The sequence below is a fragment of the Garra rufa genome, chromosome 5, assembly GCF_049309525.1.
Source record: "Garra rufa chromosome 5, GarRuf1.0, whole genome shotgun sequence".
Taxonomy (NCBI): domain Eukaryota; kingdom Metazoa; phylum Chordata; class Actinopteri; order Cypriniformes; family Cyprinidae; genus Garra; species Garra rufa.
The window spans coordinates 18,334,471-18,361,997 of NC_133365.1; the positions used below are offsets into that span (position 1 = coordinate 18,334,471).

At 36.4% G+C, this 27,527-nt stretch overlaps 1 protein-coding gene across 1 annotated transcript in view; it reads left to right on the forward strand.

Moving 5' to 3' along the window:
- LOC141335698 (LHFPL tetraspan subfamily member 7 protein) overlaps positions 1-27,527 on the forward strand; it is a 210,578-nt gene that overhangs the window by 49,325 nt on the left and 133,726 nt on the right. The window contains exon 2 of the mRNA XM_073841231.1: positions 10,483-10,621. Within this exon, the coding sequence (XP_073697332.1) occupies positions 10,483-10,621 (139 nt within the window). The remainder of the gene's footprint in view (positions 1-10,482; positions 10,622-27,527) is intronic.

Sequence of the window (27,527 nt, forward strand, 5' to 3'; positions counted from 1 at the left end):
TGTTCTCTTCCATGTATTGTAAAGAAGAAGAAGAGATATTTAGAGAGACTGAATGACTAAAGAAAGAGAAAACTGAATGTTTTGGAACTGTGCCATGGCCTCATGTGTGAAGTGATGTTTATGAAGGTCTGTTACGACACTAATGGGCTGTCTTTGATGAGACTCTACAGGGGGAGAAAGTGAGGGAGATGACATGCCAGGGACAGACACTTAGAGTGATTGGTGTGGCTATTACCCATCTGAACAGGAGATGAGCGAGAGGTAAAACACAGTAGAGGGCTGCTAAGAACAGACGTTCATATATGTTACTCCGCATGCATGAATTAATGGCAAAGACTAACCCATGCTGGTCAGGACACTTTAGTACTGCGTGAAGTACTTTGCTAATGTGATGTCTATCAGTGGCCTACTTGAGATGCCTCCTGTTACAGCTAATTTCTATCATCTGCCATGTGTTAAAGAGGTTATATCAATTTGAATCAAATCTTCCTTGATCTGAGAAAAGGAGTTGTGTGATTTTTCCCTGAAGCCACAGAGCATCTGTGTTTTCTATATAGCAAAAGACTACAAGTGAATAGGGTAAACATTTTAAATAATAGATATCGGCATTTCCCAGTTGATTAATCACAGTACGCTTAAGACAATTGTTTTGTATTACATGTTTTCTGAAAGGTTTAAGTATGCAAATTAGGCAATGTCTAATTAAATGTGAACAAATTTGCATACATTTTCAGAACAGAAATCTGATAAAGCCGTGTTTCTAAATTCTTGTTTCATTTTGTTGACATACTAGAGTTAACGGTTTTACAGAGGGGATTTTGGAAATCTCTTTTCGTCACTTTCTAAATCAGAAAATTCTGTTACCAGCCAGAAAAAAAAATGTTTATGTGCCATTCTACAGAACTGGTTCAAAGTCAGAGTTGGAAATTGCTTGGATGTGTGCAAATTGTATAATATCCAAGATACACATTTCTAGTAATTGTGCAGTTAATTCTCATATTGTATTTTGAGAATGTTTTCAAATATTTGTCATCTCCCCAAATTTGTCACTACCGAAACACAGTAATATATCATTTAATGAGAAGGGTTATATTGACCTATTAAGATTTTGCTTACATTTTGCTTGTAAATATATATTTTTTATATTTTATTACAAAGTTTTCTGAGGTAAATCTATAACAATTACAATTCTAACAATATTTTTAAGTGTGATTTATGAGATTTGTTGTATTTTGAATCCATTTTTTCTTTGTAAAAAGCAAAAAGGTGATAATACTGATTTCAAACTTAAGAATTCATTAGTTTTAATATACACTGAACCAAACACTATCATAACATCTTAGTTGATAATTCAGTATACTTTAATTTTTGACAAAACATCCCATGTTTCGGTCGTGACAGCACATTTTCGGTAGTGGCTGTAATGTTTTGGTATAAACCATATGACATTACAGAACTTTAACCCACTTTAATACTAAAACACTACTAAATCATATTAAGATACAAAATTCTGTATATTTCCCCCAAATGAAGGATAATGTGTTCCCTTTTGTCACTTCCGAAACAATCATGACGTTTTGAACAGTATGTACTGTATTGTAACTTAAAGGAATAGTTCACCCAAAAATGAAAATTCTGTCATTAACTACTCACCCTCATGTTGTTCCAAACCTGTAAGACCTTCAATCATCTTCAGGACACAAATTAAGATATTTTAGATGAAATTTGAGAGCCTTCTGACCCTGCATAGACAGCAACACAACTGACATGTTCAAGGCTCAGCAAGTTAGTAAGGACATTGCTAAAATAGTCCATGTGACATCAGTGTTTCAACCGTTCTGGGTTTGGAACGACATGAGGGTGAGTAATTATTGACAGAATTAAAATTTTTGGGTTAACTATCCCTTTAAATCTCCAGACACAAATAGATAAAATATAATAAAATACATTGCTTTGGATGTTAGTCTGAAAAAAGACATGTTATGAAAGCAACAAAATAGCACATTCTTAAAACTTACTAGTGCTAGAAAAAAAAGGTTTTGCCTGAAGTGTATTGCCTAAAATGAACTTTTTGTAAGTTCCCCTGTCTTTTTGAAAGGGTTCCTAGATGTTCTCAAGAGGCTTCTACCAGTGTTATCATCTGAACCTAAATGGTGCCCTAGTATTTGTACACTGGGACCTGAAATATAAAAACCTCAGACACTTTTTTTTGTTTGTTTGTTTTCTGTGAAGGTTGCTCTGTGCCTCAAGGAAGAGGCCTGTGCAACATAAGTGCAGGAGTTGTCTGAATTCTTACAGCAAGGGCAACAGGGAAAACGGATACATTTATAGAGTTCCAACAGAGGGCAGAATGACTAAATGCTGGTATAGATTTTTCTGCTTTGCCAAGAGGAGACTTGGTCAAAATGAGTCTTGCTTTGACCTTTTATTAAATGATGTTTTCTGTAGTTTTAGTTTAATAGATAACACACGTAATTATATGGGTCGAGTGAGTGTTGGTTTAAGCTTGATTGTGAGAAAAATGTGTATTCTTTAGGGCTGAAGGACTTTATTTCATTAGGTGAGAGTTGGAGCTCTAACACACCTCCCTCTTAATTGGCACTGCCCACTCTGCCTCTTAACTACAGCTAAGCCAGCTTTGGACCTGATACACACACACACACACACACACACACACACACACACACACACACACTTCAGATATATGAGAAAATATTTCACCATGGTAACAAGACAGCTTCGACCTTGATTTCCAGTCTGTATGTCTAGTAAATCAAGTGCAAATTCCACTGAATATAAAACCCTTACAGAATAATAAGCCAGATCTTTTTGTTACTGCAGCAGGCCTCATTCACTGCCAAGTGAATATGATGTTGGTGACATTTGGGTCTTTGAAATGAATTTGACTGTTGGATGAACCATTCCAGTTATTTCACATTATTTTCCACCTCTTATAGGAATAGCTCACCTATATGAAGAGTCTGTCATCATTTACTCCTCATGCCATTTAAAAATGTATGACAAAGTAAGGAGAAGTTTTCTGTGTTTTTCAACCTGTTCTTTCCATAAAATCAAAAAGTTTTGTCTATAAAACTCACAAGACAAGACTGAGTACTTATATTATTTATAAGTCTTTTTCTTTTTGTTATTTGCTTTGAAAGCATATATATGTTTTTCTTTTTTTAATGAAAATTTGAATTGGAAAAATACTTACAGATCCAGGGCCACTGAAAAATGTGCAATAACTGTTGCAACCCATATTTTAAAATTTTTGCTGTGTGCTGAATTTTTGAACTACTGCAGTTATGGACATACAGAGTCTTGTCACGTTATTTTTTTTCTCTGTGCCCTACAGAATTCACAGGAAACATCTATTTTTTCCTTGACTTGAATCAAATTACCATGCAACTCTGAGTGTTTTGTGAGGTACATCATATAATGGATTTGACAGTATGTCTGATGTGTAGTTTCTTCTAATAATTGTCTCTATTTTGTTTTCTTTTCATCTAGTTACAGAAATTGGTTTCCATCATAGCGTGACCTCTCTCCTTCACAATGCACTTCCTCTGCGGTGCTGTTTACTGTTTGCAGTGTGTATGGAGGCAAATAATTAGCATCTATTTAGGAACCTGCTCCCTGAAAGAGGCGGCGCTGTTAGGAGGCATTTTTCTTGTAAATGAACAGCAGCTGGAGTTTGGAGTTTGGAATACTTGCATATATGTGATGTGGTTTCAGAAGTACAATGTAGGACACATTGTAATCATGGATTTTATATTCTAGCGTCAAACAGAAGCATAATCTTTAATTATTGCTCATAGGAGTTGTGGCAAAAGCCAGGCCTGAAATGTCAAACTAATTAGGGACAATTGAATTCTGGGCAGTGTGTTGATACAGTAAGGTCTTTGAGGAATGAATAAAATTAGTCTGTGCAACATACGGCCAGATTTGCCAAAGCTGATTGTTCATGCGTGCATATGAAATTGTTTGCACTAAATATTGTACAAATAACATTGGCTTGATTGGTGCATAACAAATGCAAAGCTGTTCCGCTAAAGCAAAATGAGTAAGAATGCGAATGGTTTATTAACATTTCAATAGGGGAGGGTTTCTGTTTGCATCATCAGCTCTTTTTCTCTTTTCTTCTTTTTTGTCTAATTTTGTCTTGGGTGCTTTGCACTTTTGGGATTGGGTTCATTGTGTTGGAGTATATATCTGTTTAAATGACTACTTCACCTAAAAATGTTAATTCTGTCAACATTTATACAAACCTTGTTCCAAACCTGTAGGACTTTTTTCTGTACAACAGAAAAGATGATATTTTGAAGAATGTTCAGTTTTGGTTACCAATTTTGAGGGACTTCAATGGGGATCAGTGGGCTAAAGGTCCAAAATGCAGTTTTAGTGCAGCTTTAAAGGACTCTACATGATCCCAGCCAAGGATGTCTGATTATTTTGAAGTTGGAGGAGAAAATGAGACCTACCTTTTTGAACCAGAGTACAAAGAGCTCAGACGAAGAGCTAACCATTTGTGGTCTTTCCAATGTGATTACATAATACATGAAGATGACGAAAACGTACCTGTAGGAACATTTTCGCGAGACGCGAAATACGTACCAATAAGTACATGTCACTGCAGTTTCCAACACAAATGTCCACTGAGTGGCCCTAAAAGGGTGTTCGGTTATTTCCTGCAACAGATAAACGTACATATGGTACATTTTATGTGATGCTGGTTTTGTATGTGTCAAGGTTCTGGCTTGAAATGTCCGTTGAGTGGCGCTATAACTTGCTCTGTGATGTTTTATAATAACGTACCCTCTGCACTACACCTAAACCTACCTGATATTATGAACAAAAGTGAATGTGACATAAAAAACACAATCGCAAGCATGCTGTTGTAAACTGCAGTGATATGTACTTATTGGTACGTATTTCGTAAGCCTGTTCCCACTGGTAGGTTTTTTTCATGAGATTAGGTAGCAAGTTGTAGACACACATCACAAAGCTATCGCAGGACAAGCATTTGTGCTTAAAAAGTATATAAATTTTTATTTTGTTTTGAACATGACCAATCATTTTGATAGACAAGACCCCTATTCCTTGGCTAGGATTGTGTAGAGCCGCTTGAAGCTACATTGAAACTGCACTTTGGACCTTCAACCCGTTGGTCACCATTACATTTTATTATAAGGAGAAAAATCCTGGAATGTTTTCCTCAAAAACCTTAATTTAATGTGTGAGAATATCTGTTTTTTTTGGTCTGTGTAATTCCGCCCACTTATAGTTATTTTATAATTATTTTATGTTATAGTATTTTAAGAGCCTTGGATGCCAGTTTGCAGAAAACACAGCATACTGCAGCCATGGAAGTGAGCAAACGAACTAGGTCAGAGAACGCAGATTCTACCCAACCTAAAAAGCCTTGGCATTCATTTAAAAAGCTCTGTGACCACAGCCATATTAAAAAAAAGGATAAATCAGCTAATCGATTTACAGTGTAAGGTTCATCGCCTTACATTGTCAGTTGTGCTCGTTCATATTGTCAGTCTGGCAACCCACATAAACGTGAGTCTGAGGAAGAGGGGGTGGGAGAAACAATATTTTGAATTTAGACCGCAGTACCCATTTCAACCACTAGCATTATTCATTATCATTATTATATACTGCACGTTGTACGAAAGTAGGGCTGCCCTCAACTAAAGATTTTTCTGGTCGTTTTAAGCATTAGTCAACTATTAGTCCCACGTTTTTTAATCAACCAAATAAATAATATAATGAGCCTTTAATTGCCTACATAGCCAAATAAGTGCTCAAGCGCACACATAAAGCTTGCAGCAGCACACCGGCAGATATAATAATTATAAATGTGTCAGGAAAAACCGCAGGAGGCGTTTTAATAATTTATTGATAATCTATAGTGCTTTCTATTGTTTTTGGCTTTAGAGATAATGTTGGCGACACTGACTTGTAATCTCCGCAGTTGTGATGCACCTGTATGCATGTTTTATACGGATTACATAATCTGAAAATATTTGTTTTCCATTTGAATTGGTTCATTCAAAAATTATATTTTTAGAAAATATATTTTTCATAGATATTTTTTTCTGTGACTAAGCGACTAATAAAATTGTGGTCGACCAAGCCTCTTCTCGTTGACTAACGGTAAAAATTTGCCCCAAATTTGCCATGATATTGCAAATTGGTGTGTCTCACCATATTATTTTAATGTATCATCTTAATTATGAACACACTGGTTTGCCGTGCAAACAGTTTTACCGTTTACTGTACGTTATTATTTGTAACAGAGCGACAGAGACGTGAAGCGGGTGGATCCATGCACAAACTTTTATTATTAAACATGGTCAAAAACAGGCAGGTCAAACATTGGCAATCAGGTATATGAAGGCGAGACAAAAGAGTAATCCAAAACAGGCGAGGGTCGATCAACGGCGAACGTAAACGGTAATCCAGACAAACAGTCAGTAGATCCAACGAGGGGTGAACAGAGTCCGAAACAGCAAGACGAAGGGTAATTTACAATGGGCGAGAGATCCTGGGCAGGCAGAGAAACAGACAGGATGAGATAAACCAGGTAGGGAATCAAGACATGGATGACTAGAATAAATACAAGACTTAACTTTGAGAAAAGAAACTTGGAAAAGCCTCCGTAATTGTGGCTGACACTTGGAGTGTGTTATACGCTTAAGGTGCTACCACTAGGAGAGAGGTAAACGCAACAATACTCGGTCATTTGAATGAGGAAGTCCAAGGCTTATATAGTGTGTTTGATTGGTTGTAGCTGTGTGTCAGTAATCAGTGCAATGGATGATGGCAAATGTAGTCCGGGGTGACATGCAACATTCTGTGTAGTGTGAGAGTCAATATATAATGACATCTGGTGGCGAGCCGACATTAATTGACGGACCGGATTCGTGGCATTATTCTTCTTGTTATTTCTCTACAGCGGCTAATGAAGCAGGAGTCTTACAAATTCACAGAAAATGGCTTACTTCCACATTGAAAAATAAGGTGGATAGAGATATTCTGGTCTAGAAGTAACCCTGGTCCGTCGTTTAGCGTCAGTGTGTATTAATTCTTTGGCCGGTTCATCATCCACTAGATGAAAAATCATAAGCCTAATCACTTTGAAAAGTAACAGCACACTTGGCAAGCACCACTAATTAGTATTGACCTCAGGAAAGTACATTTCCGTTTCCTATCCAGACGTACACTATATACATTAGGGATGAAATATGCAAACTGCTTGTTTAACTTATGAGCTTCATCAACATTCCTGTCATAGACTGCCTATTCATGGTTTTCCAGGATACCATTTAATTTTGGATCTGATCTGTTGCAGTCCTAATATGTCTCTATTAGTTGTAATGAAACACGGTAATGTTTGACAGCACACTGGGCAAGAACTCATTTCATCTAAAGGCTTCAAAGATGGCAAGATCAAGAGATGGCGCTGAAAAAACTAGACGTTTCTATGAATATATGAATACCATTTAAAGGGGAATGAGTTCTGTTTGAGGGAAACATGTTTCTGCCGAGTGTCTGCGACGTTCCGCTTCTTCGTTTTTTGTGTTATTAGATTTTTTTCCTATTTCCAGTGCAGACATGTCATTATTGTAAGGGATGTTTTCATCAGTACAAACAGTCATAATTACTACAAATATTATCATTACCATCCAAAGTATTGCAGTTTCAGATCTGCCATCTCGTCTTTATTAGCATTCCACTCTCGCCGTTAATGTCTTCGCCATTAGGACCGCAAGGTAATGAAGTCACTGGCAATTGTATTGTTGTTGTGATTCCTTTCTGATATGCACTGCTAATGTGACAATGGTTGTAAGAACTACACTCTGTTGTGAATGTGTATTGTTTGTGCAAGGGAAGGGCTGATGGCCTTTTAACAGATGTTTTGTTTACTTTGTTCATTTGGTCTAGTATGTCTGAAACTGCAGTTGTGTGTGCGAAAACAGCATTTGAAAGCTCCAGCTGATCTAATAAAGAGGCCGTGAGATCAAACTGTCAGAATAAAAATCTCAGTTTGAAGTCTCTGAATGTTTCTCACTGAAAAGCAGCCACCTGTGACCCATCTTCACAGAAAGACAGCTACTGTTTCCTACAGAAAACCATCGTCTGACTCTGAACACAGATTTTTAAAAGCTACATGGTCATTCCCTTAACAAAAATCTTTCTATGGTAACAATAGTTTTCACCGGAATACTTTAATAAATTGGACATTGATTCAGAAAAATGTATGTGTTATTGCCACGGGTACCAAGTAGAAATGAAACATTTAAAAAATCAGAGAAGATGCTAATAAATATAATTAAATAGAATAAATATAATTATTTTGCATTGGTATTTTGGCAGGAAATATAGTTACCATTATGTTTGTGCCAGATTTTAGGGTTCCTCTAAATTACAATTTACTGTAACTATTGAATTTAACTATTGAATCTAAGCATTAAGTTACAGTTACTGCCCAAATCTGTGTGTGCACACATCAATAATTCATGATGTCGGTGTGTCCTGCCTCACAGGCTTATATGGATTACGTCAGAGTAAGATCAATTGCCTGTCTCTGATATGCACTCTCCATGTTTTTGTTTTAGGATTGTACGGCAAACTCTTTACTGAGCTTTCTGCAACCTTCTATTGCAAATATCTGATTTAAAAATCCAGATGACGAAGATCTATCCATACTTTAGGCATCTCCTGTTTGGGATCGCCTTTATTTTTGGACCTGGCATATGGTCGTTGTGTAGTGCTAGAGTGAGCCTTTTGACTGATGAAGCGTTTGATTTGATGAGGGTGTTAGATTAGAGGATCAGCACTCGCTGTTTCACTAAATTGATCCCACTGAGTAAGCACTTAGGAAAAAACGATTGATTTCACACCTTATATTTCTACCTACACTGTTTGAATGTTTTTTCTATGACTGTGCTTGGTGTTTAATAGTATGTGTATAGTTCATCTAAAAAAATATAATTTTGCCATTATTATCATTGTGCCATACACATATGATTTTTGGTCAAACAAATATGACAATTCTGTCATTAATTACTCACCCACATGTCGTTCCAAACCTGCAAGACTTTTGTTCATTATTGGAACACAAATTAAGATATTTTTGATCAAATGTGAAATTTTTCTGACACTGCATAGACAGCAACTCAACTGACACGTTTAAGGCCCAGAAAGGTAGGAAGGACATTGATAAAATTGTCCATGTGACATCAGTGATTCAACCATAATTTTATAAAGCTACCAGAATACCTTTGTTTGCAAAGAAAGCAAATGTAACGACTTTATTCAACAATTTCGTCTCTTCTGTATCAGTCTTTGGCGCCCATTCATGACAGTACCATGCATGTGTGACACATACAGTATATCAGAAAGCTCTCAGATTTAAAAAAAAAATATCTTATTTTGTGTTACAACGATGAACGAAGGTCTCACGGGTTTGGAATGACATGAGGGTGAATAATTAATGACAGAATTTTCATTTTTGGGTGAACTATCCCTAGTAGAATGGCCAAGCTGCAGAGACATTCATTTACTTTCACAGTAGTAAAAATTACTGTAGATATTTACATGGTTTTTATTATTTTATTATTGTATTTTAATTTTATTATTTTTGCAGCCAGCTGTATTATCATTAAAAATGAACAATCATTGATTTTCACTGTAACAGTGTTCTTTGTATATTTATTTTACTTATATTATACACAATAATGTAATTTATGTATTTAATATAGATTAGTATATTTATAATATATTTATATGGTTAATTTATAGCTTGCATTCATCCTTTGCTTTGACTACCCTAAAGTAAAATAAAGAGCCATTTATGAAGGAAAAAAATCAATAGGAATGCTTTAAAGATTGTTAATGTAATGAGAAATATATTTTGTTGTGCTTGCTAGATTACTATAACAGCATAATAGTACCATAAGTAGCCGAAATAGTGGCATAATACAAAAAATAAATCAAAACTTAATAAAAAACTTGACTGATTTCACAGAGAGGGCCTAAACTAAGCCAGGATTAGGCCATAGTTCAATTAGGACATTTAAGTAATTTTTAAAAACATGCCCTAGACAAAACAAAGGCACATAACATATACTGTTATGTTAACTGTAATTTAATTACACATTTTTTCTCACTAACTGTAACAGATTACAGTTACATTTGTTTTGTAATTAAATAGTAACTAGTTACGCCTTAACACTGTTGGTTAACCATGTGATGTTATTGTTCAGCATTTAGTGCTGTTTTGATTTAAAATATGTGGTTTTACCATGACCCATTAAAACCAATCTTGGCTAGATTAACTCATTTATAGGAACATAATTAAATTTGGATTGCTTGAGTACTAAAAATCAATCAAGCCCCCAGATAGAGTCTGAACTCTTCTAAAAGCAGCAGTATCTGCGCTATAAGTGTTGTGCATTGTGTGTGTTTCAGACGAGTGCGGTGCTGTGTTCAGGTGGATGTGCTCTGCTGGCAGTCAGCTCCCTGCTGGCTATCATCACCATCTTCCTGCCCAGTGGAGCCTGTGAGAGGAGGATCTGCACATTGGCAGGATACATGCAGATGGCTGCAGGTTAGTGTCTGGCTTACTATCTGACCTCCGATCAGCTCTTAATCACCAGCCCTTAGAGAAACCATGCTGAGCAGCATCACATGACTGATCCTAGTCAGTAAAACCCTAATCTGAGGTTTAGACAGGACCCCCTTAAACCATCTGAGGTGTAAAATCTATGCAAGACTAGTAAAACCTCAACATCTCTCTCTCACACACTTCGCTTTGAAGAATGGCTTGACTTTTCTCTTGGATCTTCGCTGTGTGATTTTGAGTACATGCAACAGCAGGGATCTTCAGAGAGGAGCAGAGACCTCCTCCTCTCACCTCCGCCTCTGATTTCATGTGATACACGCTGGAGCTCTGCTAACTGCTTTGGGCGTCCCAACTGAATTCTGTTGTGTTGTCAAACATCACGTTTGAAGTGTATTGTTCATTTTTGGCAGAGCAGGGGAGGAATAATACAATTTGATGTGACGTGGCATAAAGCACTTGAGGCCGAATTTAGGTAGCGCTTCGTATTAGAAATGCAGCATCTCATGTTACGTCTTCATTAAATTACATGAAAGAGTTTATTCAAACACCGTTTGCAATCCAGGCACAATATTTAGTGTGCGCAGAATCCTTCTGGGGGAAAAATAACAGGTTAAGCTGGTTTTTGAAATATGGTTGCTGGTCTAAGGTGGTCTAGTTCTGACAACAGAAAACACTGGTAAAAAACACTTTTTGCTGCTTGTACATCATGCTCAGTAAACCCAAATAATTAATTTGGGTTGGGAATACATTACAGCTGAGCAATATGACCAAAAATTTTCATTAAAAAAATTCATATCGGTTTATTTCTTTCAAGTTTAGAGGCAGATTTTTGCTCCTAAATGAAACCCTGCAGCTTGTGACGATACATTGAGGTGTTAAGACACAAAACTATCAGTCTGTTCAAGAAACTGAACAGTATTTATATCATTATTTACCTCTGATACACCACAATGTTTAACTGTATGGAGCGCGTTCACAACAGCCGGCGCGTGACACGTCAATGTGCTTTGGCACAGTAGTGGGTGAAAAGTCAACACTCCTGGATGAGTTCGCACAAGGAAACGTAATCTTTTAGTTTTTAATGGTGCAGTTAGTGTTACTACAGTAAATCTATGGTAAATGGTGGCGATCTGTAGATTGAAAAGCCTTCTGACTGTATCGTTGCACAGTGTTTCTTCTGTTTGTTAGCGCTGTTTCATCCAGCTATAAACTAGTTTAAATCACAGTCATTTGTGTTCTTCGCTGAACTCAAGCACTTCACACTGAATCTCACAGTGCTGTTTAGTGGTCACATGACCGAGATTTATCAGCAAATAAACACAACTGCTCTAATAAACTCGCGCTACGGTGCCATTTAAACTTTGAGCCAAGCGGATTTGCCGCGCTTCAAATGAGTTGCGCTGTTTCATTCCCTTTTTGGTGCATAAACATTATATTGAACATTTATCAGGCTTTTGTTATATTATATCACAATAATAATTACCGTAAACGTTTTATCATCCAGCCCTAGTAACAACTTGCCCTAAAGGGTTAGTTCACCAAAAAATGAAAATTAGCCCATGATTTACTCACGCTCAAGGCATCCTAGGTGTATATGACTTTCTTCTTTCAGACGAATCCAATCGGAGTTGCATTAAAAATGATCCTGACTCTTTCAAGCTTTATAATGGGAGTGGGTGGGTGTTTCTCTTCAACAGCCCTAAAGAAGTCCAATAAAGTGCATTTCAACCTATAATAAAAAGTGCTCCACACGGCCCCGGGGGAGTGAATAAAGGCCTCCTGTGGCGAATCAATGCGTTTTTGTAAGAAAAGCATCCATATTTAGAACATAATAATCACTTTTCGCTAGCTTGCGTTAACTATCATACAAGCAAGCTGTTCCGGGTGGATGACATACGATGCCTGATCTCGCAAAAACCAATGTTTTTTTACAGGTGCAAAGGAAGCAAAGTTTTGTTACTTTGGTAAAGAAAAATCAGTCTCCTCTTGGCTTATATCAATGTCCTCTTACTTTTTCCTTGCAAATCCTCCTTTTAACCTTCTAATTTGTGACTGTTGTTTTGCTTCCGCGTTCGTCACTTCTCAGTGGCGCAAGCGCAACACACACATCCTACGTCATCCACCCGGAACGGCTTCCTTGTACGTCAGTTAGCCTAAGCTAGAGAAAATGATTACTAAGTTTTAGATATAGATATTTTTCTTGCAAAAGGACATCAATTTGCTACAGGAGGCCTTCATTTCCCCCCCTTTGGAGCCATGTTGAGCATTTTGGATGGATACTCGTCATTGGACTTGTTTTGGACTGTTTAACAGAAACACCCGCCCAGTGCCATAAGGAAGAGCCAGGATAATTTCTAATATAACTCTGATTGGATTTGTCTGAAAGAAGAAAGTCACATACACCTAGGATGCCTTGAGGGTGAGTAAATCATGGGCAAATTTGTAATTTTTGGGTTGACTAACCCTTTTAAAAAAGCAGTAAAAAAGAAAAAGCCATTTTTTCTCCAATGAATCTACATGCTTGCCCTCGACCCTACCAGCTGGAAGTCTATGTAGACCAGCTTTGGCCAACTATTGACTATAAATAAGCAGTTTAGATCAGTTCGAGACCATCAGAATCTGGAATTTTCTTGCAGGGTTGTCTTGTTATTCCACATGGCAAGGGAATGCAGTTCACAATTTCGGTTGCTATTTCCCAGACAGTTTCTTCATACACACACACTCCACAATGATTATGCAGATATTTTCCGAACATGGAGAATTTTGAGACTAAGCAGCCCATTCATCTGAAGCACTTTGTTGCAAAGCGCATCAATCACAAAAGCTAAATTAATAAATAAAGAAAGAAGTGTTTGCACTCGCCGCTGGTTGCTAGGCGACGATCATCGGCAGAACGTTGCGATGGCACGGTGAGGGCACTCGCAGATTTAGTGGCCGCAGTAAAAAGACAATTACAGCCCTTTAACACAGGTCAGCGGTTCAGGGGTGGCCACATGGCTCGTGTAGCACTGGCCTCTATTCAACAGGCGAATACTTCAATAAACAACACCATCCTACACATCTGCCCAAAAGCAGTCACAAGTACACGTGCTAAATAAATATTATGTTTAAATGCCAAGGACATGTATATTCAGAGCCCTGATTTCCAGTATGTCCTTAATATTTTTGAGGTTTTATTGGTTGTGGGAATATGCTACGTTTAAATGCTTGTTTTAATTGAGCCTTTGGGCTCTACATTGATCATTACACAGAAACCTTAAATAATTTTAACAGCAGAGAGTAAGTGCCTCATGCTGATATATTTCCCTGTTCTAATTAGAAAGTAATGATATTTCCATAAAACTACTGTAATAATGGAGAATGTAAAAGGGCACTGACTATAACGGACCGCATTGGTATTCTCTGAGCATCGACTGAAGCATCTTTTCAAGGGTAAGACACCAGTAATCAACTTCAGCTCTGATAGATGCCCTCTTGCAAACAGACAGCCCTGCAAACAAAGCAAGTCTTTCAGCAAGTTTTTACACTACAATATTTGCCAAATAACCCTTTTGAAGAAAGTTTTCTCTTTTTTTTGCTGTAGTTGGAGAAAGCTTGGAAATGAATAAGCCTGTAAAGTTTCTGCGTGTTTGCTTCAAGGCAAAAGACATATAGCTGATTATTTTTTAATATTTTATGCACTGTTTTGCTTACTAAAAACATTCTCTCATTGTTGCTTATAAAGTATGAGCAGATATTACTTTCTGCCAGTCTGACAAACTGTAATAAACTACAAAACAGATATAATTGGACTATAATGCTCTAGCTCAGTGATTCCCATTCAAAGCTCGCAGGGGGTTATTCATAGTAAGTTTTTTTTTAAAAGAAAGATTCTTTATGATTTCACCCATTAACTGTTAAAACTCATGAAAGACAAATAAGCTCAGCTGTCTTATTAAAAGAAGTCAACTTTTTACTTACAGAATCTGCTGTGAAAGATTGTTCAATGATATCCAAGATTATATTAGTATTTTAATAGGTATCTGCCAATACTGAACATGTATTGGCAGACATCGGATATTTAATAGTTTAATTGTTACTTCTGTGTTGAAAAAATATTCAATATTCAATTCAATAGCCGTTTTTGAAAGAAAAACAAAACTAAAATGATAAAAGTACATGATATTGAGGATAACATTTTCATTCAAGTTAAACCCTGCCTGATCTCATGAGGAAAACGTACCGGTGGGAACTTTTTTGCGAGACGCGAAATACGTACCAATAAGTACATATCACTGCAGTTTCCAACAGAAATGAACTCTAGAGGCATTAAAACATTTAGCACTTGTAATCTTTTTTATATGCACTTATGATTACAGCTCCATGTGTTTCGCTTTCCAGTCTTGACTTAGGTTACAGAATCCTTGGGTACAAATCCCATTAAAAACATGACTCACAATAAAAGAGTTAAAAGATGAGAGATGGAAAAACAAGCTAAAACGGCATGCTTGCGATTTTTTTTTTACGTCCCATTCTCTTTTGTTCATACTATCGGGTAGGTTTAGGTCAAAGACTATAGAATACCAAAGACGTGTCACTCCTATAGTTTTGAATGGGGAAAAATGCAACGCTCATTATGGATGCGAAGCCCCGCCTTCTTAATGAAAGAGCCAATCGTAGATTAGTAAAGTCAGCACGTCACTGCAGCTGCCGTTTGAAGTCCCGGTTGCTTTAGAAACAATCAACGTTCTAAGACGTGCGCTCAGTACCGCGCATGCGCACTGGCTGATCTAGCCTTAAAATTGAGCTTTTTTAGTGCTATTGGAGCACATCGAACCATATTTATGAGGCAGTTCTTGTCAGATTTCATTGGTGATTTCAAATATGAAATTTAATCGCAAGCTTAGTGAAGAGTTTTGGAGAATTTGATGTTTCCCCATTCAAAGAGATTGGAGCTGCACTTGTATGCAAGAGAGGTGTTTCAAAGATGACTGTCGAGTGGATTGACTTGCCTTAAAGGGGCTTTGGTTTAGGTGTAGTGCAGATGGTACGTTATTTTAAAATGTCACAGTCAGAGCATTAGAGTTATAGCGCTGCTTAATGGACAGTTCAAGTCAGAACTTCGGTGACGTACAAAACCAACGTCAAATAAAATGTACCATATGTACGTTCATCTGTTCTGGGGAGAAAAAATATACACTCTTTTAGTGCCTCCCAGTGGACATTTCTGTTGGAAACTGAAACTGAAAGTTCCCACAGGTGTGTTTTCATCATGAGATTGTAAGGTTGAAAATTATCAAAGACTTCTGCTTTCCTGTCCCTAATTTATCTTCAGTAACAAAAGGGTCATTTGGCACTCCTGAGGACACAGAGGAGCTGATAGGAATCAAGGCCTGTAGGCCAAATGTGTATACATCGGGGGTCTGCTAATTGTCACACCTTTACAGAGGGTGAAGCTGTAATTTGCTGATTGGTCAGTTTGAATGTCTCACATTTGGGTTTCAGTCACATGGTCAAGAAAAGGATAAAAGAAGACTGTAACTGTTGCTCTGGGCTTTTCCTTCTTTTTCCCTTGCTCTCTCTTTCATATAGAAAACTTACTAAAAGAGATTTAACTTGGACTTGTGACAGAAGACTTAAAGTGTAAGTTTATAAATTTTCAACCAGCTTTATGTTGTTACAGTGTGATGGTTTAAGTTAGGCTATTTAAAGCTGAATTCTGTAACTTTTTTGGTTAAAAATTATCCTGAATCAGTTATTGAGCAAGTACATCTCATTACCTTAGCTCAATTCACAATGATAAGCTTGTAATAATGTTTTCTAATTTGAGTGGTTTGGGTCGTTTGTCTTTGCATCTGTATACATAAAGAAGGAGTCCCAGCTAGTAGGCTATATTGCGTGTGGATGCTGCAGGTTCATTTGTAGCCTGTTCTTACAGCAGCTGGAATAATTAAACTTGTCATTTTGAGAATAGTCTTAAACGGTTCACGATGGTAATAAAACACATGTAAGTGACTGAAATTTGATTATAATCCAGTTTTAAATGCGCATCTGATTACAGATACATGGGATTACACTATTTAAAAGAGAAATGTTTTTAAGGAACATTACATTTTTTGAGGTTAAAAGAACAATTTCTTTCAATGACATTCGAATGGTATTACAATTAGAGATTAGACGGTACAGAAATTGAAATCTACAGATAAAGGCACAATGTGTAAGATTTTTTTTAATCAAAATATCCAAAAACCACTTCAACAGTGTTATATATTTTGCTGACCTGTGTACTTACATGATCCCAAATGTTTCGAAGAATGTTTCAATCCAGAGAAATAAGCAATTTTAACTAGTTTAACAGACCGTTTCATTGTGTCGCTTGCATATGACGTCATACACCCTTGATTTTCCGGTTTTATTTTGTAGAAAACATGAAAACCCTATAGACACTTTAATATGTTATGCATTTTATTAGACAGTTTAGAACGCACAGTAGCATTATAACAGAACTTTCAACATACTAAAATGTATCTAGTATGATAAAACAGTGCTGCTTTTTCCTACATACGCATGAAAGGAAAAAGCCGAAGCGGTCGACTGTGGCTCCGCAACTTTCGAGCCGTGTATCGCACTCGTCCTTTATTAGCAATCCAGCTCCAGTGTCCTCGTTTTGCTTCCACAACTTTCAGCCCCACCCTGCTTTATACTACAGAGACCTTAAAGGAGTAGTTCTCTTTCAAAACAAAAATGTACAGATAATGTACTCACCCCGTTGTCATCCAAGATGTTCATGTCTTTCTTTCTGATGTATTTTGAGGAAAACATTTCAGAATTTTTCTCCATATAATGGACTTCTATGGTGCCCCCGAGTTTAAACTTCCAAAATGCAGTTTAAATGCAGGTTCAAAGGGCTGTAAATGATCCCAGCCGAGGAAGAAGGGTCTCATCTAGCGAAGCGATCGGTTATTTTCTAAAAACATTTACAATTTATATACTTTTTAATCACTACACAGAGTACACACAGCTCTAGGCAAGACGAGCATTTGAGGTTAAAAAGTATATAAATTGTAATTTTTTTTTTTTTAGAAAATAACCAGTCGTTTTGCTAGATAAGACCCTTCTTTCCTCGACTGTGATCGTTTAGAGCCCTTTGAAGTTGCATTTTGGAAGTTCAAACTCGGGGGCACCATAGAAGTCCATTATATGGAAAGAAATCCTGAAATGTTTTCCTCAAAAAACATCAGAAAGAAAGACATCATCTGTAAATTTTTGTTCTGAAAGTGAACTACTCCTTTAAGAAGTCTTTAATACATTAGCTCATCCATGGACATGATTTCTGCCCGAGTCCCATCAGACAGCATCAGCTGTGGGGGTGAAGACAACAGCTCCCACAATTCCACGCTGTATCACAGCGTCATCACTAAATCACTGCGCCTTTGTTTCTTTGTTTGTTTTGAATATGCACCCTCTAGCTGTAAAAAAAACGTACATATTGTACCTTTAACAATTTGAGAACAAAGTATAATAATTTCCACAGTTTGACAAATTTTGTCATTGTTTTGAAACACACTAGCTTATAAATAACATTATGGCTACCATATTCATACTAAAACTTCAATTTTGACTTGCAGACTTGAAGACATAACTTGGCCTTGATAGACTTGAAAATTGACTTGAATTCTGTCTGAAACTTGTAAACATGTCTTCTGTCTTGTTCAAGTTTAGTTATTGGTTAGCTGCCGGTGTATCAGATTTTCTCCTTGTCTTTCATCCATGCCTATGCCTGTGTTTCTTGTATCCAGATTAATTATTGTATAAATCACACTAAATCTGCTTCATATTAAATCCGCCATGCACTGATGCAATATAAACCTCTCTCATAAGCATGGAATAGTCTGCTGCTTTGTCTATATTATATATACCCGCAGATGGGTAAGAAAAACAACTCAGTCTGGTTCGCAAACTCAGTGTAATTTTAGAGCAGCGCACGTTATAAGAAATTTTACACTCTGGTGTGTTCACTTTGTTCTCTGAGTCTTCATAAACAAGGGTTATTTTATAGTTAAAATATGGATGTGAAGATCACAGGAGAGAGTGTTTGTTTGCTGATGTGAAATGAGGGAACTGAAGTATAATGGCCCTGTGAAAACAATGAAGGTATTATGCAGAGGAAATGATAGCAGAGCTGCATTTAATGTGATGATGGCAACTTCACAGTTATTCACAACAAACAAGAGCCTCTTATGGCATTCAATGACTCGTGTGTGTGTGTGTGTGTGTGTGTGTGTGTGTGTGATTGTTATATATGTGATGATATATACATGCCGCACATGGAACTCGCAGAGGTAATTTTCTTTGAAGCAAACTGGAGTAAACTGAATGTAAAAGTGGGTGGAGAGACTATTGAATCAATCAGTGACCTTTCTCTCACTTTTTTGGTGAGCCTCTGATAAATTTATGCCCTTCTTCAATGCCGGGCTTGTAAAAGATCTAAGAGAATACGCCTTGACTGAAAACTGAAAGGGAAAAAAGAAACTAAGAGAAAAATGATAAATGATTTAGGATGTTTACAGGAAAGTCTTGATGGAAATATTGAGTTGCGTGATCTGCTTTCCTCAGGTTGTTATTTATGGTTGAACCGTCTGGTGGATGTCTGTCTGTCCTCCTGTGTGAAATGAAATGGATGGTCACAGAAGCAGGGTCCAGTGTGTGTGAACCTGGCCAGGAAGGTCTCTCTCTGTGTGTGTGTGTGTGTGTGTGTGTGTGTGTGTGTGTGTGCTACTCTGGGTGAGGTTGTGTGAACCAGGCAGCTTACAGCATTGACCCATATGCAGTTTCTTGAAGATATACAGACTGAGTTAAAGAGAGTGAGAGAGACCGTACTGTCTTGCTAATAAATAATGATTTCTTTGAGTCAATCTAATGGAAAGTATGTCTCCCTCTCTCTCTGTGCTATTATACATTGTTGGGTTTTTGTTTCTGTATTGGGCTGTACCTCAAATAGAGTCTTGTACTTTATTACTTCCCTTCATTATGAACACCAGTATTTTTCTAAAGAATTATATGAACATATGAACTATTTAACAAAATGATACCATACTCATCTTAACCCAAACTAAATAGTTTTTTTTGGTCACTACATTATTCCCCTACTTTATTTTAAGAGTTATTAACTTTATTTTGTGGGTTTAATTATTTCTTTTTTTTCATTTAATGCAACTATAATAAATAGTTTAAGACAGTGGGAATGAAAAATGGGAGTGGGAAAAGTTGGACCAGTACTGATAATTTGCTGATTAAGTTAATTCATTTCATGTTACGGTCAATAACTAAATGATAAATTATATAGTATACTAAATAAATGTATACTAAATTTTGTCTGAATAAATTAAAACAATAGAACAGATGCGTTTAATGTACAGAATAAAATATGTACTACGGTTAAACCGAAATGTGTTCAGACACAATCAACATTTCTCACATTATCACAGTTTATTCGCTGTAGTTTAGAAAATGGTAATAAAACATGACAAGAACTCAGAGTTCAACTGTGTCGGGAACAAATTCTTCTTGATAATCATAAATGAATTAAAGTCAAACAAAAATATATTCAGACACCTTCAAAAATTCTCACATTATCACAGTTTATTCGCTATAGTTTACAAAAGGGTAAAAGGGTACTTTATTTTGCTATCTTCACTTAAATAAATTAGGTATAGTGTGCTGCACCCACTAGTAAAAAAATATCAGAAATTATATCTGGTGTCTAAATAATTTTTGGTTTGACTGTATGTTCAATATGGGATTTTCTAAGTATGTAATATTTATTAAATTAGTTTTTAAGGGCACCTATTATGCCCCATGGCCCTTTTTACAAGATCTAATATAAGTCTCAGGTGTCCCCAGAATGTGTCTTTGAAGTTTCAGCTCAAAATACCCCACAGATAATTTATTATATCCTTTTGAAAATGCCTATTTTGAGTGGAAGCAAAAACACACAATTTTCGTGCATGACTCTTTAAATGCAAATGAGCTGCTGCTCCCCGCCCCCTTTTGCAGAATAGTAATAGCTGTACAGCTGGTAAGTCAGATACTCTGCCAAAAAATCTGTTTGGTTTTGATTATCTATTTGCTGAAACTATTTGTTTTAAAACCATATCAGTTTAAACCTCTGCTGTAGGGTTTTCTGAGTGCACACATCCGAAGCACGCACACAGAAAGCGGCTGTCACACGGCATGTAAATACTAAACTAAGTTCTCTTTCATGTCTTATTGCGCTTAAATTGTCAAGTACACACAGGTTTATGTTAAAAACACACACAAGTTACAAAAACACAGTCGGTTATGTCTGTGAGGGTAAACAGCTGGGAAAGAAATCATGTTTATATTAGATCTGTGTATTAGCTGACAGCAGCGTGATATACAGTACCTATACTGCTGTCTATGCTGTTAATATGACCCAAACAATAAAATAAAAACATAATCACTCACTGCTCGAGACTGAATAACTTCTTCAGCTTTAATAAGAAGACATTTCTTACTTGAATGCTGCTTTTAAATGCTCTGGCTTGAAAATAAACATGGCTGATTGTGTGCGGCTTACTCAGGGCGTCTCTCTGCTAATATGGCAGTGATGGGCGGAGTCATGGGCGGAGCCTGTAAAATGTGATGTCGCATTTTACAGATTGTGCAAACGGCTTATGATTTATGAGGATTAAAAAAAGGAGTGGGTGGATTTTTATCATTATAAGGTGGTTGTGTACACACACTGCCAACTCACATTTATGTTCAAACAACGTAAAAGTGAATTTTGCATAATAGGTGCACTTTAAACTAATTAACTCAGGTTACATGACAACATGGGTAAACGAAATATAAAAGTGAGACCATCCTTATGCAGTAGAATAGTAATAATAATGAATGAGTAGTTAAATGCTAGTGTTATCGTTTATTCAACTTAACTAGACATATTCTCAGACAACAGAGAAATAAAACACAAAGCATTTATTTAGCGCTGTAAATTGTGTATATCTATGATACTACCAGGGTACATCCTCTCTGTTGGTTACAGAAGATGTGCTCTGTGATCGTGCTTCTGTCTGCAGAGTCTCCTGGGATGTATTTAGCTGGAGATGGAAGTGCATTGATGTCAGGCAAAATGTTCACAATCCCTTTTCACATTGGGCTGGTTGCCCTGACAATCTGATGCTGGTGGTACCAAAGAAAATCTTTCCATCTTTTCTCTCTTTAACAGCAGCCAACTGCAGTAAAGCTGATGTGTTTGTGTCAACGTTAAAATACCTTCTCCAGTCCCAAAGAAATGCTTCACTCAAAACTAGAAAAGAAATACTAAAGAAATACTTTCACCTCATATTGTGAAACACAAATGAAGATGTTTTAAAGAATGTTTGTGCTGCACTTTACCATAGTAAACAGTGACCAACAGTGATCATTGGCATCTGTTTGACCAAACAATGATTGATCGGAACCCTTGTGACAGAGAAGTACACTTTAGCATAGAGTACACCTTTAAATAGAGTACTTATTATGTAAATAATAAGATGTAATAGGGTATATTTAAGTGTGAACCAGATGTAATGTTTTCAGACACTTATTATAAAGTTGACTTATCATATTAACTGCAATTGGAATGTATTAAAATTTATATTTATATGTAATTAGAGTGCTTATTTGAGTCACTTAAAGGGATAGTTCACCCAAAAATGAAAATTTGATGTTTATCTGCTTACCCCCAGGGCATCCAAGATGTAGGTGAATTTGTTTCTTCAGGAGAATACAAACGAAGATTTTTAGCAAAAACTGGTGCAGTCTGTCAGCCAAATAATGGGAGTGGATGGGCGCCAGACCTTTAAAAGTAAAAAAAAAAAAAACACATGCACAGACAAATCCAAATTACACCCTGCGGCTTGTGACGATACATTGATGTCCTAAGACATGAAACGATCGGTTTTTGTGAGAAACCGAACAGTATTTATATCATTTTTTACCTTTGATACACTGTAATGACCATCTGTCCTGAGCACGAGTTTATCATCCGGCTTGTTACATGTGAATGGGCTCTGGCGTAGTATATACGCAAACGCCGAAAGGGGAAACCGGTGAAAAGTCCCGGATGACTTTGCGCAAGCAAACGTAATCTTTTAGCTTTAAATCGGTTTGAACAATCAAGATAAGCGCAAATAATTACCATTTTGAATAGCCGCTATACCCACAATCTCTGTGCACTGTGTAAACAATGAGTGTCGTATACATGCGACATATCGCTTCCGGTGTTTGCGTATACTACACCAGAGCGTGCACACATGTAACGTGCCTGATGCTGAGCTCATGCTCAGGAGAGATGGGCGTGGCTGTAAAAAATGATATTTACTTTTATATTACTTTTAAAGGTCTGGTGCCCATCTACTTCCATTGTTTGGCTGACAGACTGCACCAGTTTTAGCTAAAAATCTTTGTTTGTGTTCTGCTGAGGAAACAAAGTCACCTACATCTTGGATGCCCTGGGGGTAAGCAGATAAACATCAAATTTTCATTTTTGGGTGAACTATCCCTTTAAGTAGGACTTAAGTACATCTTTATATGTAATATTAGAATTAGTTATATTGCCTTTGAAATATTCTTCAAATATACTGTCAAATCTACTGACATGAATACACGGTAAACTAAAATATTCTTCAGTGTAACTTTTTTTTTTAACTTTATGTCAAGTGCACATTCAAAACAATTAAATCTTTTTTTTTTTTACATTTGATTATTTATGTAATTCTGTTTAGTAATTCTAAAATCACATATAGCAGATCAAATCTGTTGATTTTGATCATAGCAATCTCAATGAATCCCTTTTCAATAAAAAAGCATATTAACTGTAATCCTGTACTAAAACAAAACAGTTTGCAGTCCGGCACATGTCTATTATGCTTATTATAGGCTTATTAGTGGTGGTTGCAGGATTCCCTGCTTTAATAATTTCCAGTTTCAATGCAAAACTCATCACTTATTCTCTCTTTTGTTATTTCTCTCGTAAAATATTTCTCTCTCACTGTGTGAGTTGTTCTTCCCACTCTTTTTCCCACTTCAGTTGGCCTTCCTCTTTTGATTCATCTCTCTGGAAATAAAGAGTAAAAAGACACTGATCTTTCTGCCTCTGCTCCCAACCCATTGCTTTTAAAAGAGTGCTGTTACGCTGGGAAGATTTTGGGTCGCTGTGTCAGCTCTCCCCAGGGCCGACGGAAACACACAGCTACATGAACGTACGACCAGTTTAGTCTTTCATCAGCATCACTGCAGAACTGAGTTTGGTGCTTGAGAACTGATTTGATCATATTCTACATTCAGAACAAGTTGTTTTCCTGCAAACACACTAGTTTGTACTTTATCAGTCCTGTAAGTGTCATCCAATCAGACAGTGGTGACATCACAGTCAGACAATAAAGCGGTTCTGGCAGCCAGACTGATTGGCGGAAATGCAGCTTCTTTTAATATCTCAGACAAAGGTAATGAGGGCCATGGGATATTCGTAATGAGACAGGGGAGTTATTCATTGAGTTTGCTCCCGCTGTGCACGGTGGAGCTCACATACAGAGGAGAGAAGTAATAGTGTGTGTGTGTGTCTGTAAGAGACGATGTGTGTGACAAGGTCTGTATTAAATGGAGAGATCTATCCATTAGCGTTCCCATTCTTATCAATAGCAAGTATTTGCATGCAGGTTTATTCCGGTAGTAACCTGAGCCATAAATTGGTTTCTTAAACTTGGGGTGGTTTTTGTACAACAGCGTTTAAGTGCCACATTTGAAGTCGAAATATTTAGAGAATAAAATCAAAATGTTTTGAGAATAAAGTCAAAATATTTAGAGAATAAAGTCAAAATATTTTGACTTTATTCTCAAATATTTCGACTTTATTCTCAAAATATTTCGACTTTATTCTCAAAATATTTCGACTTTATTCTTTATTTAAACGTAAAGTCAAAATATTGCGAGAATAAAGTCGAAATTATGAGAACAAAGTCAAATAAGTCGAAATTACGTGAATAAAGTCGATACGAATAAAGTTGAAATGTTTTGAGAATAAAGTTGAAATGTTTTGAGAAAAAAGTCTAAATTTTTAGAGAATAAAGAAATTATGAGAACAAAGTCAAATAAGTCGAAATTGCAAGAATAAAGTCGAAACTAATAAAGTTGAAATGTTTTGAGAATAAAGTTGAAATGTTTTGAGAATAAAGTCGAAATGTTTCGAGAATAAAATTGGAATTATGAGAATAAAGTCGAAACGAATAAAGTCAAAATGTTTTGAGAATAAAGTCAAAATTACAAGAATAAAGTCAAAATGTTTCGAGGATAAAGTTGAAACAAAAAATTTGGAATGTTTAGAGAATAAAGCCGAAATTTTTTGAGAATAAAGTTGAAATGTTTCAAGAATAAAGTCTAAATGTTTAGACAGTAAAGTCGAAACAAATAAAGTCGAAATTCCGAAACTAAAGTTGAAACGAATAAAGTCAAAATTACGAGAATAAAGTCGAAGTATTTCGAGAATAAAATTGGAATTACAAGAATGAAGTTGAAACAAATAAAGTCAAAATTACAAGAATGAAATTGGAATTACAAGAATAAAGTTAAAACAAATACAGTCAAAATGACAAGAATAAAGTCGCAATGTTTCAAGAATTAAAATCGTAGCACTTAAAGTTATAATATTTTGAGAATATAGACTGCGCATACAAATGGCCCAGATTTGGAGCACTGGGAGAAGTTGCCAGGCCACAGAATTGATTTGAATCTATGTGGGTTTATTAGCAGAAATCATACCATGTGGGGGGGACAGCATACTTGAAAATAATATTTCACATCTTCAAATGCATTCATTAGGCCTATTGTGTGCCAGAGACACATTAATAGCAATAAGCTTTGTGCTTTTGGTACTTTTAATATAAAACACTTTTATATCGAAATAGAAACAATGTGTCTTGCAATAATGTGTTTTTCACGCTCTTTAATGTGGTGGGACAGATCGCTGTTTTCGTGTAACTCAATCATCTTTTCAATTTCAGTGAGACATTTGTTTCATTAAATTATACTGTTTTCTTTGTAAAAATTCCACCACCTACTCCAGAAAAACATCTGTGGTGTTCAATCTTTCTTTCCTCACATGTATTTAATTAAAAACAACAATAAAACATTCTAAAGGTTGAAGTGGACTCCCACTCATTAACACCAGTTAATATACGTTAAGACAACTGTCTTTTTTAAGGGATAGCTAATAAGTGACTATTCACAAGCTGTTTTATTCACGGTATAATACAGTAAATGATTGAAAATAATTTTCAACGTCTTCGTTCATATAACATTTATTATTTAAAGCGCCACACAGTAATTGCAATAATTTTATCCTTTGTTGCGTTTAATATAACACAACTCAGCTTTCAAATTCTGTCAGTTTCATCATGAAATAAAAATTATAAACATGTTTTTCCTATTTAACAGAAGAAAACAGTATAGCCTAATTTAATTAAACAAATGTCTCAATGTAATCGGAAAGAGGTCTGAAAGTTTGCATCCCATAAGCAGTTTCATATGTATTGATTTTCTGACATAGTAAACTTGCTCGGTAGCTCACCTTGTGAGAACTCTGGTGTGAGTCCCGTGAAACACGATAACTCAACAAAAAAGCTCAAAAACATGTAGAAGCAGGCAAAAATGGCATGGTTGATTCAGTAAATATGTGTTTTTCTCCTATTTGTTTTTGTTTACACTATTGGTAAGGTTTAGGCTTAGGTGGTGTAGGAGGTACAATATTATAAAGCATTAACCTTTTAGCATCACTCACCAACATTTAATTTCCGACCTGCCTTGATACTGATGTGCATAACTCAAAAAAAAAAAAAATGTAGGCACATTCATGTTCTTCTGCTTCGGAGATAACTGAATGTAGGCTACTTTACAGTGCCACTCTCTGGACATTTCACTTTGAAACTGCCACAAAATGTGCGAAAAGGCAACATATTATCATTTTTGTGAAAATGTCGCCACAGGCACATATTTTTTTCATGTTCCTGGATTGGAAAATTATCATACTGTGCACAGTAACATACTACATGCTGAAGTGTATTTGAGAGGGACAGAGAGAGTAAGTGTGTGTGTGTATGTGTGATAGCTGGCTTCCTCTTTTCGCTCTTATCTCAACTCACTTTCTTTGAATGTGCTAAGTTATGGTTGTCATTGGTTTCTTGTTTGCAGCTCAGGTTGTTGCAGGTTTGTTTCGTCATGCGTGCAACTGGAGCCACAGTCCAGACTCCACAGCATAACACACAAACATATTCAGAGGAATACGATGAGCGACTGTCCTGTGGTGACACAGTTGTAAAAGCCTGTGTGAATTAAGACTGTTTGCATCCATTTGTTTTGCTAGCTTAGCTCGTGTTTCATACTATGGATGACTAATTGGCTTGTGCGAATGTGTGCAGAGAAAGACTGAGATGCAGATGAGAGCGCCAGTTGAGTTATGATATGCATTCCTCTTGTTTGACTGTAATGTATTCAGTCACATCTCACTTCTGGTGCCTGGAGCTCACTGCACTGGGAGCCTAGAGACCATCCCTATCTCTCCCTGTCTATCCTTTGCTACACCCTGTCTCTAAACATAATTCTTCTTGCCTTAAAATGATAATTTTCACAATCTGTCCAACACCATTTCCTTTGTTTCTGTGGAATTATTCTTATACGTTTTATTTTCTCTCCAATGCAAGTCATCAGTCATCTTGTGTTGTCTGTCTTTGTGCATCGTGCCTAGCGCCTTCTGCCTCTCATCTCTTTCGGTTCGTTTTTATGTCTGTATGCATGACTTCTCTTTCAGTTTGAGATGTGTCCTCCTCTCCTGTCCCAAAAATCCCCGTCTTCC